Below are 23324 nucleotides of genomic sequence, written 5' to 3'. Positions count from 1 at the left end.
TTTACATATTCCCAATGTTAACACAATCCAAGTTAAAGATCTGTTTACAGACAGTGTTTGTTTGTTTGTTTGTTTGTTTTATTTAGTATAGCGCTCCAGACCCAGGGGTAAATGGGCGCTTAAGGATAGGTTACATAATTACAGTAAATAATCAGTTATACAATTGTGGCGTTAAGATGCCAAATATAGAATGTACAGGCAGGTAGTCGGAACATTTCAAAGTATGTACAATATATACAGTTGGTACTGATCTAAGTCAATCTATTCAAAGTATGTACAGTAAATGCAGTTGGGACTGAGCTTAGTTTATCTGAGGATTTCCTTCTCCAGAAGCCAGCTAATGACTGATCTTCTGAACAGTTGGAAGGATTTGGTCAATTTAATACTCAGTGGCAAGGTGTTCCAGAGTTGAGGGGCAAGGACACTAAAGCTTGAGCCCCCCGCTCTTTTGGCGGAGAATCTGGGCACGGTGAGGCAGAGAGTATTGGATGATCTGGTGAGTCTTGTGTTAGGCTTGAGGGAGAGTTTATTGGTGAGGTACTGGGGGGCAAGGTGATTTAAGGCTTTATAGGTGAGGCAGAGGGTTTTCAGGTCGATTTTTTGTTGGATAGATAACCATTTACAAGATATTCTTATGTGGGAGATGTGCTCTCTCCTGGGAATATTTAGTGCTGCTCTCAGCGCATTATTCTGGAGGATCTGAAGTTTCTTGATTATAGCTTGGTTGGCACCAAGGTAGAGGCTGTTGCAATAATCAAGCTTAGATTGTATGAGGGCCCTCGCCAGAATGAGGCAGCTGTTTGTAGATAGAAAGGGTCTACAAGCCCTAATTAATTTTCCCGTGTAGGCGGTAGCTGAGGCGGTCATATTAACTTGTTTGGAGAGGTTGGTATTGGTAGAAGCCTAAGGTTTTCACATGATTTACAACTGGAATGATGTTGCCATCTATGATGAATTTGGAGTAGTCAGGGCTGAGTTTCTGTAGGTTATTGGGGGAGCCGACCAGGAGGAGCTCGGTCTTCTCATCATTCAGGCAGAGGCCGTGTATGGCCATCCATGCCTGAATGATGGCGAAGATTTCGTTGATCCTGGTGGCGTCAGTGTTGTAGTTGCCAGTGATGGTGAGGAGTATCTGGGTGTCATCTGCGTAGTTAGTGTAGGTGACACCCAGATGGTCCAATTTGTCAAAGAGGGGTTTAGTAAAGATATTATAGAGGGTAGGGGAGACGCAGGACCCTTGTGGGACACCGCATGTGATGGGGATGGGGTCTGCTGCAGCCACAGATGAAAAAACCCTCATGGTTCTGTTGGCTAGGAAGGATTGTATCCAAGTGACAGCAGAGTGTGAGAAGTGGGCAGCAGAAGAGAGGTGGTTGCAGAGTATTTTGTGGTCAACCAGGTCAAAGGCTGCTGAGAGGTCTAGGAGGAGTAGGATGGCTGCTTTGTTGTTGTCCTTGATGTCATCAATCTGGCTTTTGAGGTCAACAAGGGCTGTTTCTGTTCCGTGTTGAGGACGAAAGCCAGATTGACGCAGGCCTAACAGTTGATTGGTCTCCAGGTAATCTTGGATTTGCAGGTAGGCGACTCTGTCGAGGATTTTTAGCAGGAAAGGGACCGTAGTGATGGGTCTGAAATTGGTGGGTATGGCCGGGTCGAGAGATTGTTTTTTTAAGAGGGGGAGAACCCAGGACTGTTTCAGGTTGTTAGGTACAGAATTGGTCGAGAAAGATAGGTTTATTAGTTTGGAGATGAAGGGGGCTAGGTCTCGTGCAGCATCTTTGATGATCTGGGCGGGGCAGCTGTCCCCTTTACAGTTAAAAGGTTTGAGGGATGCTATGATTTTTTGGATTTCAGGTATAGTAACCGGTTTGAAAGTAAAGCCGGAGGTGTTACGGGTCGGGGTGGGTGCGCTAGGAATGAGGGCATTGCTGTTGGAGAGTTGTCGTCTTTTGGCCTCAATTTTGTTTTGGAGACCAGTAATTTTATTGGCGAGGGCATTTTGGATACTGGTGCACCAAGGCTTGTCCTTCACGCAGGTATCGGTAGGAGGGTTAGGGTTTTCTAGTTCCTTCAGGATGGTGAAGAGTTCTTTAGCCGACGATTGGGCATTATTTATTCTAGTATTGTAGGTTTCTTTTTTAGTGCGGATTATCTCTTTCTTATAGAAGGAGGAGATGGTTTTGAGATTAGATTTATTTTCTGCAGTGGGGTTGGATTTCCATAAGGCTTCCATCTTGGCTTTCTTTTTTCTTATAGATTTGAGTTCTGGTGTGAACCAAGGGTTCAAGTGGGCTATGGGTTTACCTTTGCGTTCCTTTAGGGGTGCAACAGCATCAATGGCACTGGTGAGGGCATCATTGTAGGTGTTGACTAGAAGGTTCAGGTCGGCGGTGGCAGGCAGTGTGTTTAGAGAGGGGAGGATCAGAGGTGTGAGGGTCTCCGCTGAAATATTGCGCTTGTTTCTAGACAGGCAGGCTGGTGCTCAGGGGCTCTGCTTGGGGTTGGGATTATTTAGGTTGATTTCAAATGATATGAGGGAGTGGTCAGTGTTACAAATGACACTTGTGCTTCATGTGAACAACCAATTAAGCAAAATATTCAGGTTACTCATCGTTCAAACCATGTTGTGTTTATATTAATAAAATAAGGAACACATATTATTTATCACCATGGAAACACCACAAGCAGCAGCCATGACATTTCATATGTAATGCAAAATTCTTCATGGAATTTAAAATATGCATGCATAATTTTATTTAAAAAGGACAAGAGCAATGTGAAAGTCCCACAAGTGCATAATAACAAAATACATAATGCACCAATTAACCTTTTTAAAGAGCATATTAATCAACAAATAACATGTAGGTATACTTTTACATACTTCTTCAATTTTTATTATGATTCCCTCAATAATTTTCTAACAAGTACATAATAGTATTTGTTATGACATGTACATTAAAGGAATCTTGTATTCATATTTGTTCAATACTTCAAATAAATAAAGCTTAGATAATGTAACTTTTTTCAATTCAAAATTTGCCCTTTTCTTTACTCTTTTAATTGCCATTGTTCTGGCGGTGTGGGAACCTCTGAAAACCCTGAATTACTATCTAAAAGTATTATGAAGCAAAATAACTGAGACCGGGAGGGCTCTTACTGGCTGAATATCTTTAATTGCTGGGAATTATAGATAATTAATGGTCGTACTAAAAGTGATAACCCAGGGATATACTTGGAGGAGGAACAAGGCTTCTGACCCTCTGGACTATGTCTTTGCTTGGTTTGAAGTAGCTCTGAGGGTGGTGGATCTCCAAGTTAGTCATAATACCTAGAGCGACCATGAAGCTCCTATTCTTAGTCTCAGCAGTCCGGCCATCAGTAAATCTGTAAATCTGGTGGGGGCCCTGTTGACTAATCATTCAGCCAGTCGGATCGTATGGTCCGAGAAAAATATTAACAATGCCAAAAGAGCCACATTTTGCATGACCTCCCTTAAACATCAGGTCTTTATAAATTATGTCCAAAGATGATGTTGAGGGATGGATGTTGTTCTACTCTGGCTGCCACGCTACATCTAAAGTCAGAATGACAACGAAAGACCACAAGTCTTATATAACGTATGATAAAACCATAAGAGATGCAAAACGTAACCTGCGGGGTGATCTCTAGAAAGTCGATTGGCAACCTTATTGCAGACTAAGTACCTTCAGGAAGTAAGGAAGCTTAACAATTCCTACCGCAATTGGCTTAAGTAGTGGTGTTGCTCTGGTAGAGATACTCTATGGCAACAGATAGTGACCACACTCTGTGGAGGAAACTCCTGTAGTATCTGTGCCCTACTGGGAGAGGCAAAAGGGAGCAGGAAGCTGCCCTTAATTAACCTGATAGGGGCGCACTCGTGGGTTTCCTTCCTGGCCAAACACAATTCTCCTCAACTTATTTCTCAGCCTTTGCAGGCAGATCTTAAACCCAGTTATCCTCCCTTTTTTGTAAATGATGAAATTATTGCCAATAAAATCAAGAATCTTAAGTCTTCAAGGGTGGCGCGGCTAACTGGGCTTGCAAATGTGGTCCTGAAGAATAACCCTCTTTTCTGGTCTTCCTTACTTAAAATACTGTTTGATAAGCTTCTCCTGGAGGGAAAGACACTGGACTCTTGATAAACAGCCATCTTGATTCCAATGTTAAAGAAGGGCAATAGAACTGACCCCAGCAACTACCGCCTGCTTTCCATGTTAGATTGCTCTGGGAAGCACATTGTGTCACTACTTTAGAATCAATTGCAGGGATGGGTGAAATGTAGGAGTATTTTGGATCAATTCCAGTGTGGGTTTAGACCTGAATATTCTACTGCTCACAATCTACTCCTAATGGAATCCTTTAATAAGTCCTGCACGCAGCCCCAACAGCCCTCTGCTGTATGCTTTATTCACAGATATTAAAGCTGCATTTGATACAGTATGCAGGGAGTGACTCTGATATAAATTGGAGCTTTTGGGCTGTCCTCCTGGGATCCTGTATTATCTAAAAATGCTTAAAAAGAATAACACTGTGTCCCTGAGACTGGACACCCAGGGCACTATGACTGATCGTGTAGCCCAGAATTGCGGTGTAAAACAGGGGTGTGTGACAGCGCCTTTATAATATAACCTATTTGTGTCAGTCCCCCCCTCCTTTCTGAAACTGATCGATAACTGTCCTCCCAAAATTGTTAGCTCTCATTGCACAGTACTGGCTTATGCATATGATCTAGTGTTACTAGATCACACCTTCAGTGACATACAGCGTTCAGCAGAAGCACTTTGGGCTTATGCGGACACAAATGGCCTGACGATTAACAGAGATAAAATGTCATTGATGCTATTTTATGCCAAACACATTCCTAGACCCCACTTATATGTTCCGTCCACAGACATTTCTTATCTTCAGCATTATAAATACCTGGGGGTTGAATTCGACTCTTCCCCGGGATATGGTATAGTACCTGCATTGAGATGCATAAAAGGAAGGCTGTGCAACTGACGTCGCTGGTTGTGCAAATTTCCAAGAGAAGGAGAGGGTACTCGTTGGTGGGTGCTAGACAATTTTATATGCAATGCCTGGATCCTACAGTGATCTACAGACTTCAGTCCCTTATTGGAATCAATCTGAAATGGTTGCAACTGGTGGAGGGCAGGTACTGGAGGAAGATATTGGGATTACCTAATTGTGTACCAATGGTGATATTACGATTTGAATGGTATTAAAAAAAAAAGCCTTAATGTATATAAATATGTTGAATGGCCCTTCCCACCCGCTACTGACAAGTATGGCCTATCCTGAGCACAGAACACTGAAGAGATCTCTCTTCAGTAAGATTATGAATATCCTTTTTCATGACTTAGGGTGGACTCCCAATTGGGGGAATGACCTCCGCAGTATGAAGCACTCATTAGGAAAACACATTGACCAATGGGATTGGAATGAAAACATACAACATTGGGCCCACAAAAAAGTTATACGTTTGAATCAGAGGTCCTATATACATTTGAGAAAGGCCAAACCAATTTGAACCTATGTCCCTCTCGCCGTCTTAGAAGATTCATTCTCCTCCTATGGATTATCCAGTTACTGGTGTTTAGTGTCATGGACCCGGCACCCTCTATCATATAAAACAGAGTGCTTTTGCCGTATTTGTCTCAACAAAGTCCATCCCGAGACAGCAAAGCACGTACTGACTGATGACCCATGCCTTGGGACAGTCTACACATACCATCTAGGTAAATATGTATATCAATTTGACACGATTAAGGAGCCCCTTATTTGGAAACAATGTCTTAACACCAATAGTAGTGGACTCCGTATGGCCTTATACAGGATCTGGAAAGTGGTAGAAAAGCTTTTGACCTCAGCTGAATAGGAAATGTGGATTTCCTGGTATATTGGTTATGATACGGAGGGCATTGTGATGACATTATTCTGGTATCACTTGAATGCTGTAAGCCATCTTCTGTTTGGTATTTGTTCAATATATGAGTATTTTAAGGGATCACAATGTGTCTCCCTTTTTCGCATTTCTGTCCTGGTTAGGTATTGTCTTCCTACGTTTTGCTGATGGCCATTCTATGGCCTATATAGTACTCTAAAGTGCATAGGAACTCATTTATGAATTGCTATTGGCTTGTGGCCCATTTTAGGAACTCGTGAGAATGCTATGAGAGAAATAATGTACTGGTGTATTTATGTAAGTGTTTCTATTTTTATTTTTATTCTTTACTTCTTTACTTTTAACAGTATAATGATGTTGATCTGAGATTATGTTTCTAATGAAATGAAATGAATATCAATTCTAAATATGGAATAATGAATGAATGTACTGTTCTGTTCATTTTTTTAAATGTTATTATGTGTAAAGTTTTATGTTAAAACTATATTGCATTAAATAAAATAAATTACTCTATTTAAAATGTTATTATTAACTTTGGAGATAAAGGATTGCTGTAAAGAGCAATGTGGAAGCCATCACACACATTAAATACAAATGTTTCATATATTTTAGTAAAATAACGCTTTGAAACATAACACAATTACATCATACGGTAATATGGCAATACAATTGAATATACATATTGTCAGTAAACAAACACAGCAATACCTAAAATCATGTAACAAACAAGTGACCTTTAAAAAAAGCAAGGACATTTTTTGATACAATTATACAAGATTTAAGGTTAAACCAACATAAATGTTAAGGTAGCAAAATAAGTACTTTTTCAATACATTTAAAAACATGCTATATTAAAATCAAATATCACAAAGGTAGCTCACCCACAAATTTAAAAGCATACCATATTAACACAAACAATAACACTTACACCCATACAAGTAAATACCTGTATAAGACTCAAAGTATGAAGTACATTAAATGTTCATATAAAACATATTTTAAAATAAACTCTTAAGTTTGCAAAACAGGAGTACAATATCATTACACATTTGAACTAAAACATACAAAAGCATATTTACAACATGCCAGTAAAAAAAATAAAGTAAAAAAAAACACATATGTGTGATTAATGATAAACTGTTTAGCATAAATACACAATAACAATATATACATACAGATTTAAATTATCATAATTTACATATGAAAATTATGATGAACATATAGTATGTGCAAATATATACTTTACTACATACACTGAACAAATACAAAACAATTAAAATATCATACACACAGTAAAAAATTACTAAAATGTAGTTCAATAAATTACATCAATATATACACATGTATAGCATTATATTTAAAAGGCAATCATAATTATGCCCTTCATACAGTAATAAAACCTCGTCATACAGTAACAATTGCACAGATGTAATATGTATGCTATACATAACATTTTGTAATTAATACAAATGGTAAATATCAATAAAAGTGTTCATTTAATACGGATAAAAACATACAATGTAAACATACATTTAAAAAATGTCATTAAACACAAATATTCACACACCACATTACATCATTTTCATTATGGAAATATCAAAAACGAAATATTGCAAAACAAAAGCAGGTGAGTTAAGCTTTCTATGATAGTTGATTTTAACAGAACATATTTTTAAATATATTGATAAAGTGCCTTATGTTACCTAAACATTTTTATTTCTAAACTTTCCAGATAGTGTTTGTGTTGGTTTAACCTTATAGAGCACTTCCCCAAATGGAAAAAACAAATAGAAAGTGAGTTGATTACACAAGTGTTTTAGGTGTGTGGGAAGCAGTGCCTGGCACACAGCTGTATGTCTACCCAAAGACAATCCCTTGTAAAACTACAGAAAAATACTTATCCCGTCAGTGATGTTCCCATCATTGGAATGAGAGTAGAGGAAAGTGATTTTGAACTTTCAATGATCCTAGTTATTGGCAAGACTGCCTATTCTATGAGTCCTTCTTTTTATAATATGCATATGAGCAAACTATGTCATCCTTGCTGGGGCTTTTCTAGAGCTATATTAATTATTTTGAAGGGTTTGATCAAATTCCTAATATCATATTTATTAGCACTTTTAAAATCAACATTAGAGAGATATGGGGGAGGGTAGGCCCATGCAACGAGTAGACTTTGATTTCTTTTCTAACTGCCTCCTGTGCCCTGTTTGAAATATGTAGTAGTGTTCTTAAAACCATCATCAGTGGCCACATACCTGTCTATGATCTCCTATGTGCAGCGGGCCCACATATATTATTTGTAAGGGTTCCTGGCTAACTTGCAATTTTGTTTTTGTTGGAAAAACTGGATTTTGCACAGTTATTGCGGTTTGTTACAAGTGCAGATTTATTTAATTTGTTACGTATGGACTGTGGTCCTGGGGGTGGTCAGCCGACACGTGTTTCAACCTCGTGGGTCTTTATCAAGGCTATCTGTACGAAGGTACTTGCCCCGGGTGAGGTCTTGATGATGGTTCAAGCCGGTCCTGTGAGTTGATAGTGCAGGTCCTGGTATATGTGGCTGGAAGCGTGGAAAATCCAATTTTTCCTACAAAATCAAAATTGCAAGGTAGCCAGGAACCCTCTTTCCTACCCATACAAAGAGGTGTGGGCTTCACCTCAACACAAACCTGTGACCTTGCAGGAATTCCGGCAACCGCACCATATAGCCAGAGCCAAGGGCAGGAGTGTTCAACTTCCAGGGCCCAGTCTATTTTATTATTATTTGTAAGGGTCTCAATGAACATCTTTTTTGAGTAGTCACAGGAGTCTATAGATAGAGTACAAACGTGTCCATTGGTGAATTTGTAAACCAAGAAAAGTGTATTAAAATGTTTTAAATCATATTTGGGGTCCTGCCTTGGAGGAAAGGCACCTGTATAGATGTGGCCATTTTTAATTTAAGGAAACACTCCAACCTTTGCCTAATTCTAAAGGGGAAAGGCAGAAAGAAAAAAGAATAGTCACAGTCATGACTTCCTTCAAAAGAATCTAAATATTATTTTGAAAAAAACAGTAATACAAAATGTTTACAATAAAAATGCATTATGAAGGAATCAATAGGCGCCTGCAAAAAGGGGGATGGGCAAAGCCAACACCTAGATGCATTTAGCCAATGAAAGGAACCCACTGCTCAGGAATACATTCATTGAAACTAGGGTTCCCTCTATTTAATGGCGTCTTACCATTACATAGCTTCTAATTTTTTGCATGGCCTCTTAAGGTTTTTGTGTGCTGCAAGATGAAAGTGTGGCAGTTTAGGGGGAGCACAGTAAAAGCAGCTTTTTGGATGGCCGGGTGTGGTAGGTCGGGAGTTGCCATTGCCTAAGTGCAAATGAGAATATGCTGTCTGTGATCATGTTTTTGCTGGGTCTTGGTGGGGTGAGTGGATTTTCTGCTTAGGGTGATTAGACTTTAAGGCTTCAATGATACCCAGATGCCAGTGTGAGAATTTTAATCATATGATAGTTGACAGTGGTCTCTTGGCTTAAGATGTAATGGTACAAGGCCTTCCATATCATTTTGGTGTCAGTGTAATGGCCCAGATTCAACTTGGATGCATGAGAAATCCTCAGTTATGGCATGGTATTAGTGCCTAATATATTTTTGTAAAATGCATATTGTAAGATATTTATGTTGTATAGAATATCCATGAAACTCTTTGACTAAAATGCAAGCAGCTCTTTCACAGGTAACAATGTTCACTGAAACTCTTGTAGCATCACCTTACACCTGACTACAAGTTTACACATGTCATGGGAGATTCACTCAAGGCATTGTGAGTGGCTTGATATTACAATATCACACTATATGTAGACAACATGCATGATAACAATGGATGTGAAACAATTTGAGAGGAGGTGAAAAATATGTAGTCACAGAAGCAAGGAAAGAAGGGCTGTTCTTGAAGGAATTCTGATTTTCATAACCCCACTTGTAATCAGCAGGCACACAGACAAAATGTGAAAAACTATGTAGCAAGTCAAACATGACAGATAATGGCAAAGATAACACTAATCCTGTCTTTTCCAACAAAAGTGTGTGCCCTTGAAACATAACCATCAGCTGCAACCCACAAGCATTGACATAGTGGAAGAGTTGGAAATGACTAACCTGTTTAGATTCATAAATTGAGTGTTACTCAATCCAGCTGGAGCATGTGCCCTGTTGACCCACAGGGAGCCCTGCAGCAGAGCATAATATACCAAGCTATACAATCTGTGAACTAACACATACACCCACATACACATTCATTCCTTGTGGTATTTCATGTCATTCTTCCACTTCCTAATGTACATCAAGATGGAAAGTAGCAAGAGTCAAACCCTCTGTTAAAGTGAGCAATGAGTAATGGGGCAGGTACATATCATCCTTTGGCCTTTAAGGAAAGGTTTCTACCCTCTGTTAAACTGTTTTCTAATGTTTTCTAACGATAAAGAACTCAGCAATATTGCACATTGAGGTACTAGTAGTGATGCACACACAATACACAGCGGTGCTAATTTTTTACAACTAGCTTTGCACACCTTTTAACGCTCTAGGACATTTTAATTTTGTACCAATAGAACATGCTTTACCACCAGTTGGATCTTATAGGAATCCATTGTAAATGACTTGCGCATTGCGAAGTGTACAAAAAATGCCTAAACCTATTTTAAACAATTGTAACTGTAAATGAGGAAAATTGAACAGATTGGACTAAAGCGGAAAATGTGCACACACTGGTGGTTCCCTCATTGTAATTTCCCCCAAAATAATAGTCCCTTTTGTGGATATTGATTGAGTAGAAACTGCAAGCACATGTGTGACAACATTCTATTATAGCCAGGGGAATCTAAGGCTTTCAAATTACAAACGAATTAGCTAAGAGTAATCGAAAAGGTTAAACAAATAAAAGTAGAGAGTATAACTCCCTTGTCTATGATACCAAGGATTTCAGGCAACCTATACTCTCCAGAGAAGTAGATCAGCAGATGAAGCTCCCAAAAAACAACTCTGTGGTTTGTACTAAAATAAAAGTAGTGTCCAAGCACAGATCGATAAAATACAGAGGTAATAAAAAATGGCATTTGAAAACATATAGAAATAAAGGATTAATATACTCTTATTGATAGACAGTTAAGGGCCCGATTCATGGAATTATCTACGTGGAAAATTGGGCCTTTGCATGTGAAACTGCATGCAAAATCCCGTTTGTCGATTCATCGAATCGACTGTACAGTGCTTTTTCATACTATGCGGGTACTTCGTACAGGCTCGGCACGTGACTGCGAGAGGCCAAGGGCCCTGTGCGAGACACCTCACAGAGCATGGGCATGGCTTGTGCAGAGGGCAGGGTAGGGGACTGAACACGGAAAATGAGGAAGAACAAGGCAAAAGATGGGCGTTACGAGGGACAGCCTGCAGGCAGTCCATCGCACACACACTATTGCATGGAACAATACGTATTCATGGATCCGAACGTGCCACCACTCAGCAGGGAAATGGCCACACAAAGCCCTCATACTAACGCCACCCAGATGCAGGCGTACAGATGCTTGCACATAGGATGTACCATGCAGAGGTAAGATCGGGAGTCGGATTTAGGGATGTGTCTATACAGCCGTGGTTCCAATCTGACTTAGGGGTGTGTGTACGCAGTGTAGCTGGGTGCAGAAACAGTTTGCGGGGGTTTGCATGCATATTTTCCAAGTTTGGCCCGAGTTACGAAAGATCATACGCATGTTGTTGGGGTGCTGTTAGCAGTTACGCGGGACCCTGCACAGGGTCCCTGACATGCAGACTTGCTACCGGGGGACCCCATGCACTGTTTGAATGGTGCATGTATTTGCGCCCAGGGGAGAATGCAAATGTAGCTGTTCTGGCCATTTTTGCTTTGCGTGGGGGTGTGTCCACGGCGTTCTGGCTGCGACTTGCGTATGCGGTTACTTTGCATGAGCAATTCCATGAATACACCGAGTGCGCAGAATCAATTCTGCATGCAGGCTCGCATTGTCATTTTTGGCGCAGGGCCTTTGCGGTACGAATGCACACTTTCCCACCAATCGGGCCCTTAACTAGGAACTGAAGGAAGTAAATCAGAAACAGGCAATTCGAGTGAAGGAAAGGAAGATGCAAACGTATTCACTGAAATATCTTTTAACACATTAGGTAAGTGAAAAATAGGCAATCTTTAGGATCTAAGGTAAGACCAATAGGTCAGGGTGCAAAGGATGCCTGTTAAAGAATACCTAGCCCACACGTTTTTTTAAAAAATCTTAGTCTGTTTGGAAAGCTTGATAACAACATGCTGGTTTTTAAGGCTCTTCCTATGGGTTTGAACTGTCCAAGGTGTTGAGTAAGTTCATTACTATTCAAGAAGCACGGCATGCGCCAACAGATCAATGGCTGTATTGCTCAACACTGTGTCGGCATGGAAGTCCACAGTTCTTGAACGAGTGGCTCAATAGGTATTGAAGGGAAAGGCACTGCCTGCTGTCTCAAAGTTTGTATGTGGCTCACAAATGATTGATCAAAGTGAACAACATGAATGGCTTTCTCTGGTAGATGTACTGGTGCAGTGGGTTCTAAAAGCTGTGGTGCCTGCCCAATGCATGAGGGGTTTTCATAACTTGAACACAGTTTGATGGCTTTTCAAAATGGACTTCAAGTCCTTTCTTTGTTGGCTGAGCAACACAATTTGCCAAAACCAAATCTTTTGCACTTCAAGAGTAAGGTGGCCATCTCCAGTGAACTAACAGAGCTGGAGTTTTTTTCTGCTACCCCCTCAGGTTAAAGGTTGCTGGAGTATGCCCCCTTCGAGGGGCCTCAGTGTCCTGGTCTCTTGTTCACCAGCTGCATGCAAGTTCTGAGTTGTTCACGCTGTTGTCCTTTATGCGCATATGGACATTAGGGGGAAGGATATCTATGACTTGTCTGATGAAATGCCTTCATCCCTAAGGAAGGGTTAATTGCAGTGTCAACAGCTCCAACAATAAACCAACAGAGTGGGGCGCTACCACTCACTTTTTAAGTAAATCATACCAAGGGATTAGAGACTGCCATATCTTGTGCTGGGATCCAATAGGAGCATCTCCAAGCGGAAAACAAAGGACTCAGACTGCAATCACTAAACCCTTGCCTACTCACCCCTTGGTATCTAGGCCCCAATGAACTGTTATGGATCCAACGTTCCCTTAAAATGTCTCGCTTTCACATGTGGCTAAGTTATAAGCAGGCTTTAGTAACACTTGCGTTACAGAGCCGCAGGATGACTCCTTTTTACACTGGCTCTTATCCAACCACAGAGAAGTAATATTTAGGATGTTTAAATGATTGCAGCACAATTGATAATACTTTAATTCTGTACATACCCCAGAACAATCATTTAGTGATACGCTTAAATATGCATGCTGATTTACTAGGTAAATAAGTAGCTTAAGTAAGACAAAATGTACTATTCTCAAACAAATAGTGTCTTAGAAATTACTCAAGTACTTACTTCACCTACTTATTTAGCTTAGTAAATCAGCAGCCCCACATATATATGTATTGGGCTGATTTACTAAGCTCAAAACAAATAGTGTAAGTAAAACTAAATGTACTCATCATGTAATGACCTGTTGCCGCCAGTTGGACAAGACCTATGAGACATTTTTGGGCCATTGTGTTTCCTCGTTGTCCAGTTTGGGAGACAAAGCCTTCTGGATTTATTTTATACATTCGGGTAACATAGCTTTGATGATTGTGTTATGCACTGTGTGGAAGATTGTTGAGAATAAACTGGGCAAGGGCCTTGTGGGCTGATTAGCATGTTAGGTCAATTGCGTGATCTCAAAGTAGTCAGTGTTATATTTCCTTTTGTTTTATTTCATTCTATTTTATTTGATCTCAATGGATATTTTGTCTGAATAATAATTGTGGCTATACGTTTTAGTGTTCTACATGTGTCTATGTGTATATGTGAAATAGTACATTTTAAGTAATATACATACCAAAATTAAATTTAAAAAAAGAAATAAATGTACTAAGATATACAAAAATAGTTGTAAGTAGACTTAGGTTCTTACTTAAGCTACTTATTTAGCTTAGTAAATCAGCCATGCATTTCTTTGCTCCAAATTTGGGGATGCTACGACTCTTCCACCAGCTATGACAGAATACACAACATGGCAATTGTGTTTTACCAAGGGGCTGCCTTTGTAAAATAAATGCTATTTTGATTAGATCTTCTCTTGGGCCTTGCAGTCATCAGGAAACGTGTTTCTCTGACTCATAACATTGGTGCTACTGAGGCCTGGGTGCCAATTGAGAAGTTAATATTACATTTCCTAAAGTCAATAGACATTTAAAAGAAAGTCCATACATCCCGGTATTTAATATAATCTTCACGTTTCTCTGCCGTATGCACCTGTATGCAACGTTCCTAGAAATGTTGCCAAACATGATACCTAATAGCTGCTCATGTGTCAATAGACTGTGCACAGCAGATGGCAGGATTCTGATACCATTACACACTCACTTTGGGCCAGAAGCCTCACTTAAATATTAACCAGTAACACAAGGTTTTAATAAACAAAGCATTTTAGAAAAGTGAGGCTGTCAGGAAGACACTACTTTCACGGAAAAAAACAATTCAACCAAAGCGTTTGGACATTTGTTTATTTTTTATATTATTATTAATGTGATATAGTCTATAAATAGACTTTACACATGACATATACATTTACAGTATAAAACAATTTCAAAGTACACAAATAAACTTAATATTTACAATAAGTAAAATAACATCAATAACTACATTTTCATAGGCTTTACAATGCACACCTTCGAAATGTGTTCTGTTTGTTTAATCTGAGTGAATGAATTTTATATATGTTTTAGGTAAGATTTGATTTGGTTTTATTGTTGTCTAAATTTTGAAGATATGCATTGTAAAGTTTATGAAAATGTAGTTATTGGTGTTTTGACATTTATCGCAGCAGTAATATGTATATATCACGCAAGGATCAACAGATCTCTGCCCTGCAGGTTTTGAAATTAAAGAGCACAGTGTTCCAGTGACATGAAAGCAATGACCCCCACGAGGCACGGATTGACGTTTAAATAAACCAAAACATTTTAAACATTTTAACAAGTTGGTTCCAACAGCACTAAAGGTAGTCATTAATTTAAGTGGCCGTGAAAACAAGTGCATATCTGCCTCTGAAATCTTGCATTGGCGAGTGTTCAGATCCACCCAGCAGTGCTTAATAACATAAAGAAAAAATGCTCTATTCCCCCAACTCATGATGAGGAATATGAATTTGCAAAGTGATGTCGCATCCCATTTTCTTTTATAAAATAGCTACAATGTTATATCTACAAGAGCTCACGGAGAGATCTAATGCTCTGTCTAGGCAGACCTCAATATTTTTCTTTGGTCTTTCCTCCCACTAGCCTATTTCAATGTGCATCGCTTGTGAGGACTGTTTTCACTGACATATTAATGATTCTGGTTTATTGATGTCATTTTCGTTTCTGTTGTGCCACAAATTAGATTTTTAGAAACAACTGACTTTTACTATTATAACGTTTTCTATTTTATGAACGATTACATATTTAGTTCGAGAGTTGTAAAGTATGGCATGCTTTGTAAGAATCGTGGAGGAATCCAATTACCCTTCTATCATTTCATTTGAACAACTTTTCTTATGTTTTTGTCTTTTTTTTGCTTTTAGATTAAACGGCTCCTTCAGTGAGAAGAGTGTTTTCATTGAGCAAGACTGTGCCTATTTAATCATGACATCCAAGCTCGGTGTTGCCCTGAGGTGGAACTATAATGACCTACTTTTGGTAGGTAGATCATGAAGTCTTCGCCTCCCAGATCTGTGGTTTAGTCGAAGGTATATGTGTATCTAAATTTAAATGGGGGAGATAGTGTCAATCAGAAGACAACTAGGGAATTAGATAATAGACTTACTTGATTATAATGCTCCTGTTATTTGTGCAAGATGCTCGTTGACATTATTTGAAGCCCTTTTACTAAAGTCACACATCAAAACTAAAATAATTTATTGTAAACTCTGAAAGACAAGCTGGAAAAAAAAATAAACAAATGAATAGGTCCATGGTTCCAATTCTAATTGACTGCTTCTTGAACCTATGTTTATCGAGTGAGCAAAATACTAAGGGCCCGATTAATACAAAGTCTTGCATGCCGCAAAGGCAGTTAGTGCCAAAAAAAGTGCACTTTGCAGTGCGCAAAACTGCTGTTGTGGATTCAGGGATCAGTCTTTGTGTGGGTCTGAACTCACCGTGCGCAGGTTCTTACCTACTTTGCGTGGTGCTGAGAGTTTTGCGCGACACACTGTGCTCAGTGTGGGAAGGGCCTGCGCAAAAGGGGGCAGAACATGCATATTCCCCATTCCTTGCACAAAATGAAGAAGAACGAGGAATAACGTGGGGATTTTTAGGGACATGCCACGTAAAAAACAACAAGCACAGTCAAGCACAAGCTACAGATTCCCTTCACATGTCCTCCTAGACCTGGTCAGGGAGTGGGAGAAATAACTTGCATTACCCACCCTCCGCTGCAATGCATTCTTTCCCCTGGAGAAGGTACTAACAGCCCTACATTTCTGGTATACAGGGTCATTGCAGCACACCTCTGCCATAGTTGGGGGCATATCGCTTGCCACGCAATCCCAGTGCCTACACCAGGTCTTGTGCTGCTTAACATCACATGTGCGTAGGCACACATACATTCCACGCACACTGCAGGCAAGGCAGAGAGTGTGCCAGGAGTGTTACACCATAGCACACTTTCCACGGGCTCTGGGAGCCATTTATTGTATGCATGTTGCGCTACATCCTCCCTGTGCGACCGAGCACACGTACTGCAACCCGAAGCAATGCCATTCAATCAATTCACAGGTCATCTGCTATGCAAAGGGGGTTATCATGCATGTGAATGCAAACATCACCAGAAGCATATATGATAGCTTAATTTAGTGCCATTCCCCACTATTCCAGGCCCTGGCTTTGCGATCCTTTGGCAACACCTAGCTTGTCGGTGAATATCAACTATCACACACATGCAAGCAGTCACATGACACATAGAATAACAGCCCATGACAATCAATGCTAAAACAACCATTTCCACATTTGCATCTGGTAGTGCCTAAGCGCTCTCACCATTCCTGCTCACGCCATTCAGGAATCTTGCCACCCCAGCTGAGGTAAGGTATAACGCAGCACACATAGCCACTAGGGGCATAGTGGAGCATATATTTGGTGTGCTCAAGTCACGCTTCCGCTCTCTTGACCACTCTGGAAGCCTATTACTATATGTCCCACCAGTAGTATACAAGATCACCTTGACATTTTGTGTCCTGTACAATGTTGCCACATGGCGTGGCATACCAGTCGAGCCGCAGAAGGGGCATTGCCCTCAGCCACAGGCACCATCCATCCCCTGGCAGGCCAATGGGCACAGGGACAGGATGCATGCAGTAATGTTGTGCACACCTACTTCACCTGAATAGCAGCCCCTGTGGAGCCGACACAGTGAAGCCACATTCCTGCTGCCTGCAATGATGATCCAGGGCTAATCCACCTTGCCCATGACAACACCCTAAATATGTGTGTCAGGGAGAGGCAAACTGTGTGTGACTATAGCCATCAAACATAGTGCATAAACCAGTGACACCAGTGGCACCAAAGGGTGGGGTAGCACTCTTGGCCTTCCAGGGCCTTGCCCCCGATGCCTTCAAGTTGTGCCTTACAGAGTGGGCTGTGTCCCATGTGAGGATCTCTGCTGAGTAATGTGGCTGGCACACTGCATCAGAGTCAGGTGCACAATGGCTGGGTTTTCACCACTGGACGGCCAGGCCACTGGCTGGGACATTTCTGAGCCATACCCTCTGGAGAGGCCTGGGCAGGGCTTGTCAAACTTCCATGCATAGGCATGCAATGAGGAATAAAACAAGGACTTGCTCAATGAGTCCTGCATGGAACTTTGAAACTTGACAACCATGGTCTACTAAGCATTGTCCTCTGTGTGCCTGCGGTGTGCAGCCGGCTAATTAAGGTCAAATGTGTTTAGCAGCTGCCTGCACTGCCAATGAACTCGCAGCCACCCCTGCACCATAACACCACCTTGGGATTCACTCCTGGGCACACCTGAGGGGGCATACCCTTGACACAGTCCCAAGGTGGCTGTAATCCATTTTTAAAAATTAAATGCATGAATTTGGAAGGCATGCCATAATTGGGAACACTGTGTGGGTGCCCCCAGGCAGAGTCACAGTTCAAGACCAGGGATGAACCCACCCAATGAGGGTTCATTGTATGCACAGATCGACTTGGTCCCCCCTCTGGCAACATAAGGCAGGTTAAATGGAGAAGTGTGAACACCAAAGAATACATCAAAATCAGAAGTCAGTAATCATTGGCAGTGAAGTAAATACATTGCTACCAGAGTACAATAGGGGCTCTGGACACAGAGGTCAGTCTTCCCTGGGCCGCAGGCACAAGGTGGGCCATTGATGGCAGGCATAAAAGCCTGGCACACCCACTGTCAGTTTTTCCGGGGACCTGTGGGGTACCTTTGGATACAGGAGAGGGAGAGGAACACCAAGGGAGGAGGGGAAGGGCTGGAGTGGGAATGTTCAAGTGGGTGAGCTATGAGCTGCTGGAAATGAGGAAAGAGGTCAAGAGGGATTGGGTAGAGAGGAGACTGAGTGAAAAATGGGCAACTGGGGAGCATAGAGAGAGAAAGAGTTGGGGAGTGGGGATCAAGGAGCAGATTTGCTGGTGGGGAGATTAGGGGAGATAACGTGGCTGTTAGAGTGGGTGAAGGCTGAAAGAATGGCAGAAGTGAGGAAGACAGAGGAAAAGAAGGAAGCATGGGCAGAGAGGCTGGCCGGCACACTGATGGAAAAATATAACTGTTTGGGTTGAAGATGAACAATGGGGGAGAGGATGAAGGGCAGACAGGGAACATAAGGATGGCTACTAAACGGAACTCCTCAGATTCTCAGCCCCCAACCCACACAGTCAACATACCATGGCAGGCAACCCAGCAAGAGAGCTAGGTTTCCAATTCCCAAGCATATGCGGCTGTGTGACCCCCAGTCACAACTCTGCATATCCACCTAACCCTCCCCCACACCTCAGATGGAAACAATACTTCTTCTCCCACAGTCAGAGGTCACCCCTAGGATGAGGTGCTCGGTAGGAATCATTGGGTGTGGTGCAATCACTTGCAGGGACAACAAATGAATAGATGCTGTGTGGAAGGGAGGAAGTCCCTTATGCATACACCCACAACAGACAGTCACATACAGTGCAGTCACTTTCAGTATTGAACAACAATACTGAAAAGAAAAGTCTTGCTACAGATTGACGAACCAACAGTCAACAATAAGTGACACAGGTAAAGGCAGTCAGTGGTCCACAGGTGGCAAACAGTACAATTCTAGATGGTCCAAGTGCACTAAATCAGTCCTGTGGAGAGCAGGGAGACATATGGGCAGGCTGCCCTGCCGTCTGTGTACAACTCAGCTACTTCTTTATGCCAGACACTTTGCATGCCAAAAAAAAGCTGGAGTCCTGAAAACCAACACAGGCATGACATGCAGTACAAAGCTGCCATGTGTTGCCACAATTTCCCCAGTGGGGCAATGTATGCAGGGCATTGCATGGGGTGTGCCCTTTGTCCAGCTTGGGCAAGGAAAGAATGAGGTTTTGAGTCCCTTCTGTAAAGGTAAGGTAGACGTACACTTGGCAGATTCTGAGTGGAAGGGAGTTTCAGAGTGTGGGATCCTGGATGGAGAAAGAGATAACTACAATTTGAGTGGAATTGAATGAAGGGATCACAAGGAGCAGTGCACAGCCTGATGTAAGCATTCTACTGTATTGCTAGCCTGTGAGTCAGTATTGGAGGAAGTGAAGGCACATCTCGGGGAAAACACAGACGGTGATCCAAATGGCCCTGAAGGTGGTTCATCAGACAAAGGGAAGCCAGTGGAGCACCTGTAGTGCAAGATTTATGTGTTCCCTGGTGGTCAGTGCAAGGAGAAGGCAGACTGTGTTGTTTGGGGTCTGTTCTGGCTTTATGAGATGATAGGCATGGGCAGCCACATAAATGGTATAAGAGGAGTCAAGGTGGGAGATGATGATAGCCAATATTGTAGAGACTTGGTCAGGGTAGGATAGGGAAGGGAACAATTATCTAAGGATGTGGTGGTGTAGATGACAGGATCTACAAGCAGCGTTCATGTGGTGAGAGAGTGTTCTGTCACAATCCATGGTGCATCACACATCTTTCAATGAGCTGGATGCTGTAGGAATGGGGTCTAGGGAGCACAGCCAGGGGTTGGTTTGGCAGAACAGTTCTGTATTTCAGAGGCAGCTGAAGTCTTGGGAAGCTAGGGAAGTATGTGGGTGTCATCTGCGTAGTTGTAGCAGTACAGGTCATGTGAGCGGATAAGGCTGGGGAGGGGGCTCATGCAAGGTGGATAGGGAGACCCTCTGTAGGACCCTGTTTGAGACAGGCTGGGGATGTGAGAGGAGAAGGGTGCTAGGAAGAACATTTGTGAACAGTCACTAAGGTAAGAGGTGAACCATCTTAATGCAGAGTGCATGATGCCTAGAAACTGGAGTTGGTCAATGAGGATGCTGTTGTTGATAGTGTCAAATGCTGCTGATGGGTCAAGGAGGATAAGTGCAGCACAGTCTCCTGGTCTACTGTCCTATGTGGAAGTGCAACTAGAAACCAAGAGATGGATGATCAAGGGGACATGCACACACACAGTCATGGGTCAAAACTCACATTTTTAATGTCATTCACCATCACCTAATTACAAGATCCATGCAAACTCTACATGTGCCACTGCATGCCACTATTGTGTGGCAAATGTCACCAGCCATGAAAATGTTTGGCAGTGCACAACCTTACCTGATCCAGAGCTGTTCTGTTGTGATTCCCTAACCACCTCCATCTTACACTGTGCCTCTGCACTGGTGAATGGAGGGCCAGTATACGACAGAGTGTATGGGGACTAGGGTGGGAAAGGGTGCTGGGTGGACCACTCACAGAGTGCAGGTACTGGATGAGGCAAGATACCTGCAATGACATAGGACATTGAATTGGACCAGCTGATGGAGTCATTCTTGTAGACTGCACATGTGTACCTTAACGCAGATTCAATCTGCACCTGTATGTTTGAGGATGTTGCAGTCCACCTAACCATGGCAGTTTTCTCCACTGCGCATGACTGCATTCACAGTCCTCCACTCGAGAGGGCAATGTCACATCACTCAAGGTGAGAAAAAAACATAAGAAAGGGTGCCCATCTTGGATGGGGGTAAATCAGAATATGTACAAGCTGGCGGGGCGAAGAGTGCATCCACATAAGTCAACAAAAAAAGTAAACAGAAATAAAAACAAAATCATACATCAGGGCACAGGTGGTAGATGTGGCGTGGGTGGTCTGGGACTGCCATCCTGTTGTTTATCCTCAGGTGGTGCTAGGGGTGGTGCATCTTGCCCATGCAGTGCCAAAGCCTGGTCTTCATTTGCTTCATTTGCTAGGCCCACTCATCACACAGATGCATGCCTGAGGAACTCAATGTCGGAGAGCTCACAATGAAATTCCTCCCAAGTGGCAACAACGTTTGCATGTGCTCTCACTCGTGATGCATCAGAGTGCTGAGAGAGAATCTGCCTTAAGGTGTCCATTTCCAGGTGGAGGTGGGACCTTCTAGCAAAAGGCTCATCATGCAGTGAACCCTTCAAGCTCTCATCTCATGGCAATGGGAGGATTGAGACAGCAGCATCTCTAGCAGCAGGGCTTTCCTCTGTGCCACCGCATCCCGATGCAGTGAGTCCTGCAGAAACACCAGATCAGCCTGCTGGCTTTTGATGTTGGCCTTCATGCCCAGTTTATTGGAGCACCTTGATGACTGCATCTCAGCATGCAGTGTCCTCATTAGGATGCCCATCAACCATTACTGATGGTCCTGAGAGGGCAGATGCTGTGCATCCCATGCAGCTGATGAAGAGATGTTCTCTGCCAGGTGATGGATGTCCCTGACCATCTCCTGCATGACCTCATCATGTCGGAGGGATGCACCCACAACTGCTGTTCCCACTCCGACAGTACATGATGCACACCTCCACCATGTGTGCGGGGACCACGGCAGTGGGATGCCGGAGTCCAGGACCATCACAGTGGATCCCTGTCCTGGGATGCAGGTCTGCAACCTTCTGTTGGACATTAAACCTTGCTGCTGATTCCAACACAGGTGAAGGCGATCTTGCAGCCATAACCACCATAGATGTGGGGCTTCCCACTGACCAGACCCATGACTCCGGGCTCACCTTCTCAGACTTAACAGCCCCATCCAGACTGTCCATTAGGAAACCATAAATGTCCCTCAGTGAGCCCTCCACATCTGATTCAGCAGCTTCATGTGAAGAGTCTGAAGTGTCAGAAGAGTCTGCAACCCTACTGAGGATTGCCAGCAGCACCTGGGGATTCTCACGGGACACAACTCGCCGTCTTCAACTGGTGGTCTGTTGTGTGTCCCCTCTTTTTCCTCCTCCATCTCTTCATCTTCTGCATCATCACCTGCACAAAGACAGACAACACAATTCTGAGGTATGAATACCTGCTACAACATGCATATGTGCATTACAATGCATGCATAGAGAATGAACAGCCACACATACAAAACGCATTGTGACTGAGCACACATTGACCTGAACGGCACAGATGAATGGCATTTGGTGACCTGTGCAATCATGGCTGGACATATCAGGTTGTCCAACATGGCATGGTTTGTGGGATCAAGAGTACATACATACTCATGGATCTGAATGACAGTAATTACCATCAGTGGAAGTATGGAGGTTTGTGCATCATCAGTGAGCCCCTACTCTACTCTGACATTTTCTTGTTGCAACATGTCAAAGTGTATACTGTACAACTGCAGACACAAAATTTCATGCAGGCATATGGGTTGCCATGATCTCTCCAAGTACCATTGCAACATTGACTCCCCGCAAGATAGATGGTTGGTCACAATCACATGCATCGCAAACATGTGTGCAGAGAGTGTGACATGGACATGACCAAGGCACTCCTGCAGAACCACTTCTCTATTAACACTACAAATGTTTAACGTACTACACTGAAACAACCATGGGCCATTCATATCTCATCCCACCTGGAAGACAGCCTTGTGCTTCTATTCATGGACATTGTTGCTCATCCATGTCCACCAGCAGCCAGGGCCTTGGAATGGTTGGCTGTGACATCATGTACACATTGTTGTGATTCTACTTGAGTCCTGATTGGCATTCCCAATAGATGATATGTAAGCATGACAC

At 42.4% G+C, this 23324-nt stretch overlaps 1 protein-coding gene across 1 annotated transcript in view; it reads left to right on the top strand.

The window, feature by feature from the left end:
* LOC138503906 (mucin-5B-like) overlaps positions 1-23324 on the top strand; it is a 447355-nt gene that overhangs the window by 37566 nt on the left and 386465 nt on the right. The window contains exon 3 of the mRNA XM_069623991.1: positions 15667-15781. Within this exon, the coding sequence (XP_069480092.1) occupies positions 15667-15781 (115 nt within the window). The remainder of the gene's footprint in view (positions 1-15666; positions 15782-23324) is intronic.

The sequence above is a fragment of the Ambystoma mexicanum genome, chromosome 11 (genome assembly GCF_040938575.1).
Source record: "Ambystoma mexicanum isolate Mex_15411 chromosome 11, UKY_AmexF1_1, whole genome shotgun sequence".
Classification (NCBI taxonomy): Eukaryota; Metazoa; Chordata; class Amphibia; order Caudata; family Ambystomatidae; genus Ambystoma; species Ambystoma mexicanum.
The sequence above is the reverse complement of the archived record's forward strand: the minus strand, read 5'-3'. Positions and strand labels throughout refer to the sequence as shown.